The 22,030-nt window shown below is 40.5% G+C and overlaps 1 protein-coding gene across 5 annotated transcripts in view; it reads left to right on the forward strand.

Annotated features, from left to right (window-relative positions):
* Window positions 1–5,094: 5,094 nt before the first annotated feature.
* NUP153 (nucleoporin 153) overlaps window positions 5,095–22,030 on the forward strand; it is a 78,614-nt gene continuing 61,678 nt past the window's right edge. For 4 of the 5 annotated variants that reach the window (XM_060163616.1, XM_060163619.1, XM_060163617.1 and 1 more), the window contains exon 1: window positions 5,095–5,610. In XM_060163616.1, coding sequence (XP_060019599.1) covers window positions 5,500–5,610 — 111 coding nt within the window. In that variant the 5' untranslated portion in view covers window positions 5,095–5,499. The remainder of the gene's footprint in view (window positions 5,611–22,030) is intronic. The other variant, XM_060163620.1, reaches the window with a different exon arrangement.

A 22,030-nucleotide genomic window follows, 5' to 3' on the forward strand; every position in this document is an offset into this window, starting at 1 on the left:
ATCCTAGTTTACATTTTGCCTATAGGCTATGTTTAATCTTTGTCGATTCATTCACTGTGTTAAATATTAGGATGGGACTGGTCTTCCTGAATTTGGTTATTATTTCATTCAGTAAAACTGAATTTCCATTTAGGATTGATGAATTTAAAATGTGCCTTCAATTATAATGGAAGGTACATAAACACATATATGCCCAAAGCTACTATATATTGACATACACAGTCAGGAAGAAGAAAAATGTTATATGGCATGTTGGAATTAAGTGATATATATAGTTAATCAAAATTTGATTATATTAGTTAATTCATTTAGTCTTAAGTATTACTTTATTCCCCAAAGTCAGAGAACACAGTAAGTTAATGAGAGTATAATGATGTACATCTTTAAATATCTTCCCAATGCTGTGGCCTCTCTGTCCCTAAAATACAGACAAAAACCCCAATACTTTTCTAGAATCCCAACCCCACTTTGAGTTTTTCCAGCTGAGATTGAAGTTCATTATATCATTATAATACATTTTTTTTAAAAAAACACTAGTTTAACCTTATTTTTCTATCTAATGAAATGCTTGGTAATAATTATCACATAGAAATGTCTGTTGGAAGATCAAGGAGATCTGTCTAAAACTACTCTCAATAAAATAATTTGCTTCAATACACATCATAGCAGATACCTCATTTTGTGTAGGTAGGGTAAATACATACCTTTCTAACTTCTTGTAATTGTCATCTCTAAATACTCCTTTGGCCAGAATTGTCTTACCTTCTGAAGAAGATATAAAGGCTGTTTTTCAATCCAGGTTGGGTGTAGACCAAATTGTATTTCACTTGTAATTGGTGGATATTCCTTATCTCTAAAGAAAGGTCAGAAGCCTCTCTATTTGCTAATTTATAATTGTCAGATGAATACCATATTATATGGGGAAAAATAAAGATGTTTCTTTGTGGGGAGGGACTTTAGTAGTAACAGTCTTTTCATAAATTAAGATCTCTTCCAATACACCATCTGTTTTGGCTGAAAAAAACTGGATCCACGTTTAAGTGAAGTTGGTCTAATTTTTTTTTCAACTTATTGAGATGGAATTTCTGTCCTTCTGTGTTTTGTGTCCATTTCTGCCACTTGATCTGAATATGAATAGCTGTCTTTTTTTCCCTTATCCTCATAGAGACAAATACATTGAATTCTATTGATTTTGCTAACATGGCATCTCTCTTTGATTTGGAGGTCTGATGTACAATATCCTTTCCACCCAAATGCACCTGTTGATGTACTCTTCACTCCCATCCTTCAACATATCCTCATATCCCCATGCCATGATGGGAGTCCTGGAATTCCCAGGTGATCCTAAGCCAGCTGTTTGAGTCTAGTCTTTCCAACGGCTATCATATCATACAGCTGGCAAATGTCTGTGCTCACTATGCAGTAAGACAGTACTAGGATCTCAACATTTTAGTCAACATGAAGGCTATCACAGAGATTTCTAAAGTGTGGAGTTCTCCACTGAACTGGAAAAAAAATCTTTTTTAAAAAAATGTTTAAGTGGTAGTTAGGTTCCTAAATTGGCTACAAAAATGGCAGAGTGATGGCAAAGGTAAGAGGATAATAATTCCTGCATAATATTTTCATAGGGATCTGTTTACAATGCTAATGAATGCTGTATCATGTATAAATGAATTTGAGAAATATTAATTTGTTATGCAGTATAGAAAATGAATGTATGCAAGCTAGGAAAGGTTATATAAAGTAGTTCAGCTGTATTCATCATTGTATTATTTATTGCAATAAAGTGGAAACAGTTGGCATTGGTAGTAATTGGATGTTGGGCAAATGAGCTAAAGTATATGTAGAGCTACTGCTATGTGTCAACACTGTTCTATGTGCTCAGATTATAGCAGTGAGGAGAAAAATCTTGGTGTTTAAAACCTATTAGGGGAGAAATTAGTTTCTATTAAAATACTCCCAGTGAAACAACCCAAAACACAAGATCACTTCTCAGAGTTATTTCAGTTTTGTCTAGACCTAAAGACTGATGGGAATAGAAATAATGAATAAAGGATGAATAAAGAAGATAACCATTTTATAATAGAAAATCTGCAAGTGATAGCTTCCAATTCTGTGAACTACAGAATATCATAGGTTTTGTAGGGATTAAATTGTATCATTTATAGAAATTGCTTACTTACACATACTAAATAATACATATTATTCCCTTCCCCCAAAACAACTCCTAATATGGCTGGAAGGATTTCAAGAATACATATTATTATTCCATGCCATTTGATATTTTTCCCAACTTATATATAGTATCTCTTAGAGAAATATTCAGTAATTATTTGTATGTTTGAAGGTGGCAGATTAAGTTTTATAATCAGAATAACTTATTATAACCCATTCAACTACTAGTAATTCCTAACTGAACAATGAGTTCTGTACCAAAAAGTGTGTGAAGAATTCTAGGTTTGGTGATTTGTAACTCCAAACTGAATTTTAGCACAGACACCATATTATTTTAGAATCTCAAACTATGTACAAGAAGTTATTTCATCCCATAGCGAGGCTGATACTATTTCAGGGTAAAATTAGTCAGTGGAAAGTTTAGGATGCAGATTTCTTCTTGCTTCTTATCCCTTCTCTGCTGTCAAGATTGGTAAAGTTTCCAATAACTCAGTTACCTGAATGTGGGACTAAAGAATTATTGTTCCCTCACATTTATTTTACTTCAAAGAAATAATCATAAAATGAGTTAAACAACTGAGATCAAGGCTAAAGGAGGATGTGGATTTTTCCTTATCTCCCTGAATCCTACTAATCTTCTATTCTGAAGTTTTATCTGAGTGTGGCCCAGCTCTTTCGCATGTCCTTTCCTTTCAGAGCTCGGATATGAATGCTGTCTCATACACCAAATAACAGCCCCCAAGAAAGGAATGATTTTTGAGCCACAATTTATTCTCCTGTGCTGGAAATTTTGAGTTTGGTAGGGTGAAAAGGGCAAATGGTATGTGGCTACAGTTCAGTCTCCTATATATGAAGTGTAATTAGAGATTCAGGTACAGATCTTTCCTGGGAATTGGCTTATTACGAATTACCTTACTCAGCTTGTCACATACCTAGCTAAGAATCATGAAAGACAACTGTATTGAAGAAGGATGAAGTGCTTCAGGGGGAAGAGCTTGTATACCTGGAGAGTCTAGTGGGGAGTTAGTGGTGGAAGGGGGACACTGAAGCACAAAAGGAGGTAATTAATTTTGTCTATCCTGTTTGGGAACTTTTTATAGTCTTGTTGGTTATGGTCAGAGGTGCCATTTGTTCTGTAAACCTATGCCTTATAGGGCATGATTCCTTAGGTGCTGGAAGGTACTACAAATTCCAAGGTACTGTAAGTTTGGCTTCACCTTTTTTTTTTTTTTTTTTTTTTTTTGCGGTACGCGGGCCTGTCACTGTTGTGGCCTCTCCCGTTGGGGCGCACAGGCTCAGAACGCGCAGGCTCAGCGGCCATGGCTCACGGGCCCAGCCGCTCTGCGGCATGTGGGATCTTCCCGGACCGTGGCACGAACCCGTGTCCCCTGCCTCGGCAGGCGGACTCTCAACCACTGCGCCACCCCGGAAGCTCTGGCTTCACCTTTTGACTTATATGATTTATATAGTGATTGGAATATTGGAGTGAAGTTTGGTGGTAGAGATGGTATAAAAGTCTTGAAGTTAGTTATTTGTATCTGATAACTGGATGATATTAGATGCTTTGTATCTAAGCATTTATTATGAACTATACAGAGATACATAAATCCCTTCATCAGAACCACCAACCTGTTGAGGTTAATATTCATTCTATTTGCAGATGAGGAAACTGAAGCTTAGAAAGAGGATCAGTAACTTCCCCAAGGCTACACAGCTAGTAAGTGATAGATTTTAAATTAAGTCTGTTTGACTCCGAAGTTATTTATAAGCTTTCAAACCAATTGTCTCAAATGGAACATTAAGCCTATGTTTCTTCACAGTAGATTTTCTCCCTAATCATTTGGTTACTTGTTTGAACTCTTATAGAAAAGCTGGGTTATAGTCCTGGCTTTGACTGCGCAGCTTAGTGTCCTCCAGTATGCCACCTGATTTCTCTGGACCCCTGTCTTGTCCGTTGAATGAGGGCTGGACCACGTGATCACCAAGATCTTTCTAACAGTCAGCTCTTACAATCTCTCTACTTTGTGGATGCAGTCTGAGCCTAGCTCGCTTATTCACTTTCCTAAATATAATGCCTTCTATTTGGGGCAAATATATGTATATTTTTATTACTGGTAATATACCACTCACCTCTAATGTGAGCTGACTGCTGTGGGTATTCATTTATTGCATTTCCTGTATACCAGGAAATATACTAAGTGCTCCATTTGGATGATCACAACAGCTCTATGAGGTGGATTTTAAAGTTCCCGTTTTATAGGGGGGAGGAAGGTTTTGACTTATCCAAGGTCAAACTAGAGAGTGGTGGAGTGAGAATTCCAGCACTTGTGTGTTTTGACAACAAAGCCCTTATATGTTAATGGAACATTAACGGAACTATGTATTTTCTATTTCTGCTTTAGGCTTAAAGATCATGGACATTGTCTTTTCAACCAGTTTTTTTCTTTTTATAAGGTATTGTTAGCTTCTGTCTGTGATTTTACGATCTGCTCACTTTCTGCCCGCTTTACCAACCACGGGGAGAAGGAGACTGGGAAGGAGGTTACTCTTTTTGTGCTAAACGCCTCTTTCGAAGTCTACGTTTGCAGTGAAGAGCAATAAAGCGAACGGAACCCCTGGCTTTGTGCCTCTGCGGCGAACCGCCCATCTTCCGCGTCCTGAGAATTCGTCGTCTTCTGCTGAACTACGTTTCCCAGAGGCCCGCGCAGCCGAGAGCGCGGGCTCGACCCGCCCTTCCTTCCTCCTTGCCTATCACCCGGTCGCAGCGTGATTATGCAAACTCGTCGGGCGCTAACAAGTGACGACCTTCTGGCTCACGACTGCAGCGGCGGCCTTAGCAGCGGCAATAGACGCAACAACGGCGACTGCAGGGAAGACGACGACGGCTGGGCGGGCGCTGTGCGCAAAGGGGAGGGGTAGGCGGGCGGCGCCGGCGGCTTCAACTGCGGCAGCTACGGCTAGGGCGACGGAAGAAGAATCTCCAGCAGCCGGCGGTTGAGTTAGGCCTAAGCAGCGCCCGGAGCCGCCCGCACTGTCCTCTGCGGGGGAATCTACACAGAGACGGTGACATACACAGAGGCTGGGGTCCGCGGGAGGCTGCCGGACCGGAGCCAGCTACTCGGCCTCTGTCGCCGCCACCCCCTTCCCTGCCGCCAGCGCGCGTTCTCTCTCCGCTCCTGCTCGCAGCCCCGCGATTCCTGGTGTGCCTGTGCCCCGCTGTGTGGGCAGCGCGTGCGTACTTTTGGGCTGGGGCCGGGCGGGGGGGGCTCTAAGGCCGTCTCTGCCTCTCCCGCCCCGGAGGGGGAAGCCGCGGAGGCTCACGCCATGGCCTCGGGAGCTGGAGGCATAGGAGGGGGCGGTGGCGGCAAGATCCGGACTCGGCGTTGCCACCAGGGGCCAATTAAACCTTACCAGCAGGGGCGACAACAGCACCAGGTACGGGACCCCGGCGCCGTGGGGGCCTAGCGGGTCGGGAACTGGGCGGGAGTGGACGGGCGGCGAGGGGCCCCGGCGCCCCACGTGGAGCGGACGGGAGGGCCTGAGCGGAGGCCCGAGCGAGGCGGCGGGAGCTCTGGCCGCAGGGGCGGCGACGGGAAGTGGGCTGAGACGGGCCAATCCTGCGGCGCACACGTGTGGTTCGGCCGCCTCTCCGCAGCCCTCTCCGCCTGGGGCTTTCCCCCGACCAGCGCAGGGCGGGAACAGAAATCCTAGGCCACGCTGGGCCTAGAATTCTTCCTTTTTTTGGCGGGGATTGGGGGTTTGGGGGTATTACTCACGTCCTCTCGAGGGAGAAGGAAAAAGATGTGGCTGGAGGCCCCTACGCCTGCTGTTTGCTAGTCTCCCGCGTCTTAGCGTGTGTGGGGAGGGGGCTGCCCGGAGGAATCTGCCTCCGGGGCACCCGGGGGTTGTCGGGGGCGCTGTTAGCGCGGAAAGTGAAATAAGTTACAACGCGATTAATTAATTCTCCATCTCCCGGTGTCCCTCCCCGATCTGAGAGCACTGGCTTCGATTTTGTTTTGTTTGTTTGTTTGTTTGTTTCTTAACCGGCTTATAGTTAGTGGCACTGGGGCATTTTGAAAGTCCCTCTCCACACTTACGTTTCTTTTCCGTCGCGAGACTCTTTCCTCCCCACTTTTGTCCAATCCCCCCCCCACCGCCACCCCACCCCCCCGCCTTTTATTTTGGAAGCTGGAATTGGCCATTCTGCACAGCTGACCGGGACTCCAGTTCTGATCTCACGCACAAACTATTTTAATGTTACGGGGCGTATTCTAGAAGTTTAGGTACTTTTGACATTCCAGGAATGTTGGTGGTCTTATAATCTAAGCACCCTGTGCACTCGTGGGTGTTTGAAATTATGAAAAGGAGTTTATCCTAATTGTAACTGAGACATTTGATTCTGAGACAACTCTATTTTTAAAATTTTACTTGTTATGGGGATTGAGTAGGAATACGTTAAGAATATTCTAATAAACGTCACTTATAACACTTTTCAGGGATACTAAGGTAGGAGTAAGTGTGGGTCTTAAACTTACAAAAAACACAAAGGTATAGCAAAAGGGTCTGATAACGTGTTGCTTACTGTTAAGGGTAGACTTCCTAGATTGCCTTGTTCTGGATGATGATGAATATTGAACACTTTAACATGTTTGGTGCTGGTGTTAAATTGTATCATTAAAAACAGAATTTTAAAAGATTTCAGAGAAATTTCTTAGTAGTAAAAATTGTGGTTTATAATACTAGGTAGCTCTCTACTTACGGTTACAGGTCTTGGCCTTACTTTTACCTCCCACCGGTTTTCCCCCAGATATATACCAAAAAGAGCTTGTTTTTCAGATTCCTTTTTGAGGAGCAGGGGTACTTGCAGGCAGATTTAAGATTAGAATTCAGGTCACACGCCTGGCCATTTAACCGAATCCTTTGGTTGAGTGGAAGTTAAACACACATGCTTTCTGTTTTTCCTGAAGATAAATGTCTTTGAGTGCTTTCTAGATCTCCTCAAAAGAAAGTTACTACATAAAATAAATTTGTAAATACAGATCATTGGATGGTCTGGGCAGAGTTTAGAAAGGAGCTCATATATTCTGAGTGGCAAAAGCCAAAAATCACACCTTATTTTTAAATGTACTTAGATAAAAATCTAATTTGGGGGAGATGATGCCTTAACAATGTAACACCTATGATCCAATTTGTCTTAGAGCTGGTATGATTTCAGACTGTGTGGTTTTGTTTTAAAGCCTGATAGTTTATCATTTCCCCCTATCTAAAGTACTTTCAGCTTTTTGCCCCACCCATTTAATTGAAAAAGAAAGTACATTTTTAGCTGTTGAATTGGATCAAAGGTGTTGGGGGTTTCTTAATCAACACTGAAGGTATTAATATTGGCAGATACTACCAAAGAAAAGTATCCAGGAATATACAAAAGAATACTTTAAGGATTTTTTTTTTTAAATCTTAAAATAAGGACTTTCTTTAATCCTTACTGGAACTTTTGTGAACTTGTAGACTACCTGGTTGCTGTCAACTATCCTAGGCGGTCACCTCTGTTTTGCAGCAACTGCTGAGTCATCATGAATAGCAGGGAGCTTCATGACATGGCATGTTTTGTACTAATGTATTTTGGTTAAATGTCCAGTGGTTTCTGGGCAAAAATGAAGTTTTTGGGTTGTGTAGTAGAGGCTTGAAAGAAGAATGAGCGATCTGGCACTGTTAGTTGATGGATGTTTGCCATTGCTTGTCAGGCCAACCGGCTTGTGCAGTAATGCAGTACCTGCGACTTTCGCATGTGTTCAACTGACTTGTAATTTCCTGTTTTGACTTATTCTGGTTTAGCTCTGCTGAGGTATATTTAAAGTTCACATTTTTTTCCTATTAACTTCTGATCTTTAAAATGGCATCTTGCTTCAAGTTGTGGAGACAAGAATCCATTGTCTTATTCAACTAACTGAAGGGTAGTAACCTAAGAATTGTAGAAGCAAAAATGAAGAACAGCACCAAATGATTAAGTTGATCATCTTCACTTGCCTTCTTTCCTACCCCCTAACTCTTAGCCCAGATGCATTTAGGAAATGGTATCATTTTTCTAGTGGGAGTGAACAGGTCAGTAAAGAGAATGTGCTTAGTTCTTGTCACCTGTTCAGTCTCCTTTCCCCTTTCCTTTTTGTGCAGATTGTCAGGCCCAGAAAGTCAGCTCTGGAGAGGTCAAGCTGCTTTTCTTAATAGCCACCACAAAAAACTTGAGCCCATGGGCAAACCAGAACCTTGCCTCTGGAAGAATCTACTGCCACCTCCTGGTGAGAAGGGAACTACTTATTTTTGCCCTTTTTTGGGGGGTGTGCTTCAGAGGTTTTGTCTTCTGGTTTGGAGCTAAGGGAATCCACTCATTTTATCTTCCTAGATACAGTTTGTCTTACAAGTCAGTTTCTGCATTTAGCTATTTTTAAAAAAGGGGGGGAGGAAACCCCTTTATCTATTCAGTAGCTTAAATCAGGAGTCTGCAAACGTTTTCTGTAAAGGACCATATAGTAAATATTTTAGGTTTTGTTGCTGCAGGTTCTTTGGTTTGTTTTTATAACCCTTTAAAAAATGTAAAAATCATTCTTAGCTTGCCGCCTGTATGAAAACAGGCTGAGGGCTGAATTTGGCCCACAGACAGTGGTTTGCCTAATCTTGGTTTATATGATAGTGTAGTTTTTTTTGTTGTTTTGGTAGCTTCTGTATGATACTTTGTCCCAAATAACTATGTCCTGCTTGGATTCTGATGGCAAAAGAGTGTTCTCAGTTTTGAAAAGGAGGGATATTTAATGGCTGAAAACTTAACTCATTCCAGAAGTCTCTGAGTAGTTTTGACTTTTATTTTATCTTTATTTGCTTTATCCTAGATGTTTAATTAATACTGTTAGTGAAAACAGAAATGGAAATAGTTGATAGGAAAAAAATATGCTGTAATACAGTCAGGGCCTCTGGATTTGAATCCCTATTCTGCCAGAACTTGGACAAGTTCTTTCTGCTTAATTTACTCATCTGTAAAGTGGAAATGGTTGGGAGGGGTTAAATGAGATAATATAAGGAAAGCTCTTAGAACAGAGCCTGGCATATAGAGTAAGGACTCATTTGAAATTGTTGTGATTAAGTAGAACCTTTTGATTTAAATGTTTTATCGTCTCTGAATTTTGCTGCCTCTTAGTAGAGGTATTTTTCTTTTATGTACCAAAGTTCAATCTTTTATAGGTTTGTACTAGATTTAAAAACTTGTTTTCTGAGTGATGAGGCCACACCTTTAAACTACCTTAAACTGCGTAAAAATACATTATTTTTAACATGTTCCTCATAGAAATGCCTGTCATTTAAGTGTATAAGAAAATAAATCCAAGTGTTAAATTATTTAATGCATAGTAGGTTTTTTTGTTTGTGATGAGAGGCCCTTGTGTGTGATAGTTTATCAATTTACTCACCAGTTTTTCAGATAATGACAAAAAAGCCCAGGTGTTGTCTCCATTTCCTGGAAAGTCCTTTGATAAGGCAATTACCTATTACTTGAAGTAGAATGGTCTGATGTCACTAATTAAAACCATTTCATTAGGCACAGAATATTATTGGAAAGATGTGATGACCTTGTATTTTCAAAAATGTTTTATTTGTAGCTACTTGGCTAATGGTCATGGTTGTTTTATATATATATATATATATATTTCCCTTTTAGGTATTTGTTTTTGTTTTTTTTAAGATATTTACTGGACTATAATTGCTTTACAATGTTGTGTTAGTTTCTGCTGTATAACAGGGTGAATCTGCTATATGTATACATATATCCCCACATCCCCTTCCTCTTGCGCCTCCTTCCCACCCTCCCTATCCCACCCCTCTAGGTGGTCACAAAGCACCGAACTGATTTCCCTGTGCTATGTGGCTGCTTCCCACTAGCTGTCTGTTTTACATTTGGTAGTGTATATATGTCCATGCCACTCTCTCACTTGGTTGCAGCTTCCCCTTCCCCCTCCACGTGTCTCAAGTCCATTCTCTACGTCTGCGTCTTTATTCCTGTCCTGCCCCTAGGTTCATCAGAACCTTTTTTTTTTTAGATTCCATGTATATATGTTAGCATACGGTATTTGTTTTTCTCTTTCTGACTTACTTCACTCTGTAAGACAGACTCTAGGTCCATCCACCTCACTACAAATAACTAAATTTCATTTCTTTTTATGGCTTAGTAATATTCCATTGTATATATGTGCCACATCTTCTTTATCCATTCATCTGTCAGTGGACAATTAGGTTGCTTCCATGTCCTGGCTATTGTAAATAGTGCTGCAATGAACATTGTGGTATATAACTCTTTTTGAATTATGGTTTTCTCAGGGGATATGCCCAGTAGTGGGATTGCAGGGTCATATGGTAGCTCTACTTTTAGTTTTTTAAGGAACCTCCATACTGTTCTCCATAGTGGCTGTATCAATTTACATTCCCACCAACAGTGCAAGAGGGTTCCCTTTTCTCCACACCCTCTCTAGCATTTATTGTTCGTAGATTTTTTGATGATGGCCATTCTGACTGGTGTGAGGTGCTACCTCATTGTAGTTTTGATTTGCATTTCTCTAGTGATTAGTGATGTTGAGCATCTTTTCATGTGTTTGTTGACAATCTATATCTTCTTTGGGGAAATGTCTGTTTAGGTCTTCTGCCCATTTTTGATTGGGTTGTTGTTTTTTTGATACTGAGCTGCATGAGCTGCTTGTATATTTTGGAGATTAGTCCTTTGTCAGTTGCTTCATTTGCAAATATTTTCTCCCATTCTGAGGGCTGTCTTCATCTTGTTTATGGTTTCCTTTGCTGTGCAGAAGTTTTTAAGTTTCATTAGGTCCCATTTATTGATTTATGTTTTTATTTCCATTTCTCTAGGAGGTGGGTCAAAAAGGATCTTGCTGTGATTTATGTCATAGAATGTTCTGCCTGTGTTTTCCTTTAACAGTTTTATAGTGTCTGGCCTTACATTTAGGTCTTTGATCCATTTTCAGTTTATTTTTGTGTATGGTGTTAGGAAATGTTCTAATTTCATTCTTTTACATGTAGCTGTCCAGTTTTCCCAGCACCACTTATTGAAGAGGCTGTCTTTTCTCCATTGTGTACTCTTGTCTCCTTTATCAAAGATAAGGTGACCATATGTGTGTGGGTTTATCTCTGGGCTTTCTTTCCTGTTCCATCGATCTATATTTCTGTTTTTGTGCCAGTACCATATTGTCTTGATTACTGTAGCTTTGTAGTATAATTTGAAGTCCAGGAGCCTAATTCCTCCAGCTCCGTTTTTCTTTCTCAAGATTGCTTTGGCTATTCGGGGTCTTTTGTGTTTCCATACAAATTGTGAAATTTTTTTTTCTAGTTCTGTGAAAAATAGCAGTGGTAATTTGATAGGGATTGCATTGAATCTGTAGAGTGCTTTGGGTAGTATAGTCATTTTCACAATGTTGATTCTTCCAATCCAAGAACATGGTATATCTCTCCATCTGTTTGTATCATTTTTTTTCGTCAGTGTCTTATAGTTTTCTGCATACAGGTCTTTTATCTCCTTAGGTAGGTTTATTCCTAGGTATTTTATTCTTTTTGCAGTGGTAGATGGGAGTGTTTCCTTAATTTCCTTTTCAGATTTTTCAACATTAGTGTATAGGAATGCAAGAGATTCTGTGCATTAATTTTTTAAATTAATTAATTTATTTATATTTTTGGCTGTGTTAGGTCTTCGTTGCTGCACGCGGGCTTTCTCTAGTTGTGGTGAGTGCAGGCTACTCTTCATTGTGGTGCGCGGGCTTCTCATTGCGGTGGCTTCTCTTGTTGCAGAGCATGGGCTCTAGAGCACAGGCTCAGTAGTTGTGACGCAGAGGCTTAGTTGGTCTGCAGCATGTGGGATCTTCCCGGACCAGGGCTTGAACCCGTGTCCCCTGCATTGGCAGGCAGGTTCTTAACCACTCTGCCACCAGGGAAGCCCCTGTGCTTTAATTTTGTATCCTGCTATTCTACCATATTCATTGATTAGTTCTAGTAGTTTTCTGGTAGCATCTTTAGGATTCTCTATGTATAGTATCATGTAATCTGCAAACAGTGACAGTTTTACTTCTTCTTTTCTGATTTGGATTTCTTTTATTTCTTTTTCGTCTCTGATTGCTGTGGCTAAAACTTCCAAAACTATGTTGAATAATAGTGGTGAGAGTGGGCAAGCTTGTCTTGTTCCTGATCTTAGCGGAAATGGTTTCAGTGTTTCACCCTTGAGAACAATGTTGGCTGTGGGTTTGTCATATATGGCCTTTATTATGTTGACATACGTTCCCTCTATGCCTGCTTTCTGGAGAGTTTTTATCATAAATGGGTGTTGAATTTTGTCAAAAGCTTTTTCTGCATCTATTGAGATGATCGTATGGTTTTTATCCTTCAGTTTGTTAATATGTTGTATCACGTTGATTGATTTGCGTATACTGAAGAATCCTTGCATTCCTGGGATAAACCCCACTTGATCATGGTGTATGATCCTTTTAATGTGCTGCTGTATTCTGTTTGCTAGTATATTGTTGATGATATTTGCATCTATGTTCATCAGAGACATTGGCCTGTAGTTTTCTTTGTTCGTAACATTTGTCTGGTTTTGGTATCAGAGTGATGGTGGCCTCATAGAATGAGTTTGGGAGTGTTCCTCCCTCTGCTATATTATGGAAGAGTTTGAGAAGGATAGGTATTAGCTTTTCTCTAAATGTTTGATAGAATTTGCTTGTGAAGCCATCTGGTCCTGGGCTGTTTGTTGGAAGATTTTTTTTTTTTTTTTTTTTTTTGCAGTACGCGGGCCTCTCACTGTTGTGGCCTCTCCCGCTGCGGAGCACAGGCTCCGGACGCAAAGGCTCAGCAGCCGTGGCTCACGGGCCCAGCCGCTCCGTGGCATGTGGGATCCTCCCGGACCGGGGCACGAACCTGTGTCCCCTGCATTGGCAGGCAGACTCTTAAACGCTGCACCACCAGGGAAACCCTGTTGGAAGATTTTTAATCACAGTTCCAAGTTCAGTGCTTGTGATTGGTTTGTTTATATTTTCTATTTCTTCCTGGTTCAGTTTCGGAGGGTTGTGCTTTTCTAGGAATTCCAGGTTGTCCATTTTATTGGCATATAGTTGCTTGTAGTAATCTCTCATGATCCTTTGTATTTCTGCAGTGTCAGTTTTTACTACCCCTTTTTCATTTCTAATTTTATTGATTTGAGTCTTCTCCCTTTTTTCTTGATGAGTCTGGCTAATGGTTTATCAGTTTTGTTTTCTTCTCAAAGAACCAGCTTTTAGTTTTATTCATCTTTGCTATTGTTTCCTTCATTTCTTTTTCATTTATTTCTGATCTGATCTCTGTGATTTCTTTCCTTTTGCTAACTTTGGGGTGTTTTTGTTCTTCTTTCTCTAATTGCTTTAGGTGTAAGTTTAGGTTGTTTATTTGAGATTTTTCTTGTTTCTTGAGGTAGGATTGTATTGCTATAAACTTCCCTCTTAGAACTGTTTTTGCTGCATCCCATAGGTTTTGGGTCGTCGTGTTTTCCTTTTCATTTGTTTCTAGGTATTTTTTGATTTCCCCTTTGATCTCTTCAGTGATCTCTTGGTTATTTAATAACGTATTGTTTAGCCTCCATGTGTTTGTGTTTTTTACAGTTTTTTTCCTTTTATTGATAACTAGTCTCATAGCATTGTGGTCAGAAGAGAAACTTGATATGATTTCAGTTTTCTTAAATTTACCAAGGCTTGCTTTGTGACCCAAGATATGATTTATCCTGGAGAATGTTCCATGAGCACTTGAGAAGAAAGTGTATTGTTATTTTTAGATGGAATGTCCTATAAATATCAATTAAGTCCATCTTGGTTAATGTATCATTTAAAGCCTGTGTTTTCTTATTTTAATTTTGGTTGATCTATTCATTGGTGAAAGTGGGGTGTTAAAGTCCCCTACTGTTATTGTGTTACTGTCGATTTCCCCTTTTATGGCTGTTAGCATTTGCCTTATATATTGAGGTGCTTCTATGTTGGGTGCATAAATATTTACAATTGTTACACCTTCTTCTTGGATTGATCCCTTGATCGTTATGTCGTATCCTTCTTTGTGTCTTGTAATGGTCTTTATTTTAAAGTCTATTTTGTCTGATATGAGAATTGCTAGTACAGCTTTCTTTTGATTTCCATTTGCATGGAATATCTTTTCCATCCCCTCACTTTCAGTCTGTGTGTGTCCCTAGGTCTGAAGTGGGTCTCTTGTAGACAGCGTATGTATGGGGTTGTTTTTGTATCCATTCAGCCAGTCTTTGTCTTTTGGTTGGAGCATTTAATCCATTTACATTTAAGGTGGTTATCGATATGTATGTTCCTATTACCCTTTTCTTAATGTTTTGGGTTTGTTTTTTAAATCTTTTCCTTCTCTTGTGTTTCCTGCCTACAGAAGTTCCTTTAGCATTTGTTTTAGAGCTGGTTTGGTGGTGGTGAATTCTCTTAACTTTTGCTTATCTGTAAAGGTTTTAATTTCTCCATCAAATCTGAATGAGATTCTTGCTGGGTAGAGTAATCTTGGTTGTAGGTTCTTCCCTTTCATCACTTTAAATATGTCCTGCCAGTCCCTTCTGGCTTGCAGAGTTTCTGCTGAAAGATCAGCTGTTAACCTTATGGGGATTCCCTTGTATGTTATTTGTTGCTTTTTCCTTGTTGCTCTTAATATTTTTCTTTGTATTTAATTTTTGATAGTTTGATTAATATGTGTCTTGGCCTGCTTCTTCTTGGATTTATCCTGTATGGGACTCTGCGCTTCCTGGACTTGATTGACTATTTCCTTTCCCATGTTAGGGAAGTTTTCAATTATAATCTCTTCAAGTATTTTCTCAGACCCTTTCTTTTCTTCTTCTGGGACCCCTGTAATTTGAATGTTGGTTCGTTTAGTGTTGTCCCAGAGGTCTCTGAGACTGTCCTCAATTCTTTTCATTCTTTTTTTTTTTTTATTCTGCACTGCGGTAGTTATTTCTGCTCTTTTATCTTCCAGGTCACTTATCCGTTCTTCTGCCTCAGTTATTCTGCTATTGGTTCCTTCTAGAGAATTTTTAATTTCATTTATTGTGTTGTTCATCACTGTTTGATTGCTCTTTAGTTCTTCTAGACCCTTGTTAAGTGTGTCTTGTATTTTCTCCATTCTGTTTCCAAGATTTTGGATCATCTTTACTGTCATTACTCTGAATTTTTTTGGGGGTAGGTTGCCTAGTTTGTGTTCATTTATTTGGTCTTGTAGGTTTTTACCTTGCTACTTAGTCTGTTATATATATATATATACATTTTTTTTTTTTTTTGGGTGGTGCTGTATTCCTGTCCTACTGGTTGTTTGGCCTGAGACATCTAGTGCTTGAGTTTGCAGGCAGTTGGATAGAGCCAGTTTTTGATGCTGAGATGAGGACTTCCGCGAGGCCTCACTCAGATTAATATTCCCTGGTGTCTGAGGGTCTCTGTTAGTCCAGTGGTTTGGACTCAGAGCTCCCAACCACAGGAGCTCAGCCCTAACCTGTGGCCTCGGAACCAAGATCCTGCAAGTTTTGTGGCACGATTAAAAAAAAAAAAAAAAAGAGAGAGAAAAAGGAACTACAGTATCAAAGAATAAAAAAGAAAATAAAATTAGAAAGATAAAAAATATATTAGGAAAAATAAAACTGTAGTTGAAACAACTGCAGCAAGTTAAAATAAAACTACAACAGAAAAAAGAAAAAAAGGGGGGGGCAACAAGCCAAAAGGAGAGAACAATAACAAGGTATAAAGAATAAAATAAAATTAGAAAAATAAAAGATTTATTAGGGAAAATAAAAATATAAAAGAATCGGAACAGTGAATCAACAAGGTAAAACAGAACCCCAATCTAAAAGAGGAAAAAAGAAAATAAAAAAGCCTTGGCTATGGGAGTCAAAAAAAGCTTGGCGGAGTTTAGGCGGGGGTGGAACTGAGTCAGGAGCAGAGTTTAGCGTTGGGCAGGGCCTAGGCAGGGTGACTGTTCAAGCGTGAGGCGGGGCCTCTGCTTAGGACCTGCTTGGAAGGGGTGAGGCAGCACCTCCAAAGGAGGGCCTCCAGAGTGTGGAGTTCCTAGGGCCCTGGTTGAGGGTGTGTGGGAGGGGTTTAGGCCCAGCGCATTGGAAGGGGTCTCAGAGTGGATCTCTGAGGGCAGAGGTGGGGCCCTGGGTGGGGGGGCAGGGGCGGGGCTTGGGCTCTGCGTGGCAGGAGAGGCTCCGAGGGCAGAGGATTAGGCCTGGGAGCCCAGCAGGCGTCCTGGTGCCCAAGTGGACAGGGAGAGCACGGGCCCTGTTCCCTTCCGTTCCTTTGTGCCCCTCCCCCACCGTCTCCCCCGTAGCCACTGGACCCCTAACCGGTGTGGGTCCTGCTGCTGTAGGAACCCCTCCCTTCCCGTAGCCACACTTCAGGGGTGCCGGTCCCAGAGTTGCGGCCTTTACTTTTGCTCCCCCTTCCCTCCCTCCTAGTCCCTCAGGACCCATGCAGCTGGAGGGGCCCTTGGTGGGCAGAGGATCAGGCCCGGGATCTCAGCAGGCTCCCGCGGGCCCAAGTGGGCACGCTCCCTTTTGATCTTCTGCCCTCCCAGTGGTTCCCCAATTTCCCCCTTCGGGCGTGGGATCCCTTCCCCTCCCCCAACTGCCCCTCAGGGGCGCCAGTCCCGTCCAGCCTCCACTTCTCCTCTGCCTTCACTCTCCCCACGCCCCCTGTCCTACCTGGTCGCTGGGGGTTCTTCCCGTGTCTGTGGTTCCCCACTGGTGCCTGGTAGGTGCCCTAGTGGTGAGGAGACGCGAATTCTGCGTCCTCCTAGTATGCCATCTTAACTCCGCCCTCTCTGTAATATATTTTTAAAGGATTCTTCTGTGTTGCTAAGCCCAGTTGAAAGTCTTGCTACCAGATACAATTTACTGTGTTTACTGTTGGAAAAAGGATGGTAGAACGCCTCTTCCGTCTAAAGATATTTCAGCTTCCCTGCCCCTTTGCTTGTGACTTAAAGAATAAACTTGAACACCCAATTTTCAAACAGAATGTGAAAGGAAAGTGACAATATCTTGTAGATAACTTTTAGTGGATTAAGTTGCTTTAGGCTTTTATTGTGTCTCCTATTGCTAGTTTGAAAGGTCTCTTAGGGACTCCTTTTCTTGTCCTTGTTGTTTGATTACTGTTAATTATCTATTAATACCACCTCTATAATGTAGATCTCTAAAAATAAGAGACTAAGCCAGGTCATGTTTCTCCTTCCTGAATTAGTGTTAGTCTTAAGGGACGTTGAAAATTGTGGCCAGTTGTAATTTAAAATTTTCTTAGCTACAATAACTATTATGCTCATGTTTTGTTTTTTTAAATTAATTAATTAATTTTATTTTTGGCTGCATTGGGTCTTTGTTGCAGCGAGTGGGGGCTACTCTTCATTGCGGTGGCTTCTCTTTGTTGCAGAGCGTGGGCTCAGTAGTTGTGCCTTGTGGGCTCTAGAGCACAGGCTCAGTAGTTGTGGCACATGGGCTTAGTTGTTCCGCAGCATGTGGGATCTTAACAGACTAGGACTCAAACCCATGTTCCCTACATCAGCAGGCAGAGTCTTAACCACTGTGCCACCAGGCAAGTCCCTATGCTCATGTTTTTTGAGTTTATCTCTTGATGTTGAGAAGAGAAATGAAAAGTATAAGGAATGGATTTTACGTGGCTAGAAAGATTTGGACTGGGTGGTTAGGAGAAACTTGGCTGCTAAATGACTATCTGTAGGTTGTAAAATGTGACAAATAATAGCTTAGATTAAATTCAGATTATTGAAACTAGATTCAGTATAACTGCATTAGAATTTGAATACTTTATAATAGAGATGCATTGTTAAAATAAGTAATGTTAGAATGGATATATTAAAAAGCTGAAACTAACTGAAAGATTAGAATGGCATCTAGGTTTTTACTATTTAGGGTTTAAGTTTTTTTATATTTATAATTAGATATTCTTTAAGTCTCATGTGAAGTCTTGGGTTCTTAGCCCTTGTTCTTCACTTGGGCTTGGATGGAGCAGGGGGAAAACTGATTAGGGAATCTATATGAAATGAGACTTCCAGGAAGTGTGGAGAGACTAGTGATACGGGAGTTGAGTGGGTAAGGAGAGAGTTCACAGGCCCCTGGAAGAAAACTGAGGGTCAGTGACAAGCTTCAACAAAATAAAGGCAGCCGAAAGAACAGACAGAAATCAAAACAGCAGTGTATTCTGGGAGAATAGGGCTTCAGAACCTTAAAACTGAAGATGGGTTATGTTTGATATTTATAGTTAGCAATCCCGTAAAGTTTACATGAGAAAGATTTTATAATCTGAATACTGCTATTTAGTAGAGGGTAATGTGAAGAAAGGAGAGTTGAGGGAATTCCCTGGTGGTCTAGTGGTAGGGCTCTGTGCTCTCACAGCTGAGGGCCTGGGTTCAGTCCCTGGTCGGGGAACTAAGATCCTGCAAGCGACACAGCGTGGTGCAGCAAAAAAACAAACAAAAAAACAGTTGAATAGAACTGAAGTCAAAACTCAAGTAAACTAATAGGAATAGAGAGCATTATATAAGAAGAAGGAAGGCTATATAGTATTTATAAGGAGAGGTGTCTCTGGTTATTACGATATTACAAATTGGTGAGACGATATACAGGAATTTTTTTTCCATTACAAATGAGTTCTGAGTTAGGATTGTAGAAGAGCCTTGCCCCACCTCAGCCTTTTTCATTAACCCTTGAACTCAGGTTAAATGAAATTTGAAAAGCTAATATATTCACAGTACCTTACAGATTGGATGTGCTTGATATGTGTATAGTATTGAATTTACTTCTGGCCCCCAAATTGAGTATTTATTCTAGATCTCAGTGACATTTTGATAGTGTTTTTGTTGTGAGGTGTTTTGTTTTTGTTTTGTTTTTGCCATGTTTGCCAAATGAAGAACCCTTAGTTCTTGAGGATAAAAAAAGTCCAATCATTTTAATCAGTCCAGGTTTAAAGATTCACTCCTGTAATCCTTGAATTTAACTTCATTACTTAGGATCATCTGGTGTAGACTTTGCTTTGGCTACGAGGAGTATTTTAAAGATTTTAATGCCCCATTTGTTTTGTTGCTTTTTCTGATAAGCCCTTCATTAATTTTTATTTCTTTGACTACTTTTCTGCTTCTCTTCATTTAGTTGGCTTTGTGGTATTTATCATTCCAGAGGATGGTTCAGTTTTCCCATGCTCTTGGCTAACTTCACAAGTTGTTTTTTGGAGGAAGGACTATTAGTGTGGCAACAAAAATAATATTTGTTTAAGTTGAAGCTGTTAGACCAAGCAAATGTATTATTTTTTTTTTTGAATTCTAGGATTATTGATGTCCTTTTTTGAAACTTGCCACAGCATATTCGTATGTGGGAATAAAAAGCTGGTTGACTAGTGCAGCTGTAGAAAATTAAAATCATGCACCAGCTAATCTGCGCACTGTACAGACCTGTTGCCTACCTTCACAGAGCTGATCCTCCAGGGGAGGTGATAGACTGTGATTACCATCCCATATGACAGATTGCCTGTAGGAAGTACAGGGTGCTGTTGGTGCATGTAAGTGAGTGACTGTCCTAGACTTGGAGGATCAGAGAAGATTTTCTGTAGGAAAACTTAAACATCAAGTTACAATGATGGCAGTTATGCTTACCACTGAAGCCTGTGGAAGTGGAGAGAAAGCTATTCTGGTAAAGTAGGATTTGAGTATTCACTGCTTAGTAGACCTTTACTTAGTGTACCTCTTTCCCCCGCAAGGTTGGTTGGTTTGTTTGCTTGCTTATTTATTTATTTATTTATTTTTTGCAGTACGAGGGCCTCTCACCGTTGGGGCCTCTCCCGTTGCGGAGCACAGGCTCCGGATGCGCAGGCTCAGCTGCCATGGCTCACGGGCCAGCCGCTCCGCGGCATGCGGGATCTTCCCGGCCCGGGGCACGAACCCGTGTTCCCTGCATCGGCAGGCGGACTCTCAACCACTGGGCCACCAGGGAAGCCCTGCTTGATTATTTTTAATATCACAAAACATTCTTTCTTCAAGTCCATATAGGAAGCTGATTTGCCCCATTCCTGTAAAGACCTGAAGCGTATTATCTCAATAACTCTTGAAAAGATAGACCTTCTTTGGTGATTGTAAAGAAGAAAACTATTCCATAAGAAAACTATTTTTCCCCCTTTTCTAGCTTCCTTCACTTTTTCTCAGTTTTCCATTAGTGGCTGAAGTACTTTGAAACTCATAAAAATTGCCCGCCAGGGAAGTACTTCTCCAAATCTATATGATAGACAGGGTCCCTTACATCTTCAGTCTACCCTATTTTGTGCATAATCAGAAGATTTCTCTTCCCTAACAGCTTTTTAAACTTCTAGTATCTGGTAGTGGGTTATTTACTATAAATAAGCATGTTAAGTCTTTAGCTGGAAATAAAAGAGATTCAAAGGTAGCCTTTTATGTTTTACTTTTGTTTACTTCTATATTTGATTTTCAGAATTCATATTATAAAGTAGGTGTTTATGAAAGTTGGTATAATGGTATGACATCTTTGATGAGATAATCTCGGAAACAGTTTATTTTGTAGTTAAGTTTATACTCAGGGTTATGTTTATCATGGCCTTAATTGGGAAACTTGTCAGAGTTTTTAGATGATTTTAGTACAGTGGTTCTCAAACTTTAATTTGCGTAAGAATCACCTTAAGAGCTTGTTAAAACAAATGTACATTTCTAACATGCTCTTAGGTGACACCAAACCAAGGCTGCTGGTCTGAAGATTCCAATTTGAGAACCACTTTTTTAGGCTTTTTTATAGTCACTAGATAAGCCACAGAACAAAAGGTTACACGTACATTCTCACACATACATGTACGTGCACACACACATGATTAAAGGGGAATTTTGAAGGATCGAAATAGTTTTTCAGGTCTATCAGATTTTGCATTTATTAACAGCGTTACGAGAAGCTTGGATGGCACGTGCCAAGGACATTCCTACATGTGAGTCTTTGCACCTTTTGCTTTCTCAGCCTATAATACTTCTCTGCTAGAAACGTACATGGCTCATTTCTCACTTTTTCAGGTCTTTGCATATATAAAACGACTATCCCCATTTTGCTTCCCTTTATTGCTTTATTGCTGCCCATAGCACTGAATCACCATATCATGTGTTACATGTTATACTTATTTGTCTCCCTAACTTAGGATCTAAGCTCCAAGAGGGCAGGAACCTGTTCCCTGTTTTTTATCCCTAGTGTTCTTGCCTGACATGTAGTATGTGATCAATAAGTATAGATTAAATGAAGAAAAGCAATGTTTGCCTTTTACCTCTGTGAGCTAGATAAGATATTAAAATATTCATCAGGGTAAGCCTCTTTCCTGGTCCGTTTATGTACTGTTTTACAGAGATAAAAGTTGGATGTAACTTTTGGATAGTGAGTGCTTCCCCAGGTGTGGTATATGTGTTCCATTGTTGCTAAAGAAGATGAATCTAACTGATACGTGGACTGACTTTTTATTTTTCATGTTAATTAGAAAACAAATTTAACAAGTAAGGACCCAACAGGAAACAGTTCTCCAGATGGTTCAGCTGAAATATCTTTAAGAAAGAGTCTACTCAAAGATATGGTGGTGATTAAAGGAATACATGCAGGATAGCAGGATACCCAGAGACTAGCAACAGTGGGAAGCTGCTACCATCCCTAGGACTGGATGGATAAAGGGAAGAATCTGTGCAACTGGAGTGGAGGAAGGGCTACCTGGCTGGAGCTGTAGTTTTGGAGAAGGGGCGCTTGAGCAGAGGGAGCACAGGAAGAAAG

This window comes from Lagenorhynchus albirostris, chromosome 10 (genome assembly GCF_949774975.1).
Source record: "Lagenorhynchus albirostris chromosome 10, mLagAlb1.1, whole genome shotgun sequence".
Taxonomy (NCBI): Eukaryota; Metazoa; Chordata; class Mammalia; order Artiodactyla; family Delphinidae; genus Lagenorhynchus; species Lagenorhynchus albirostris.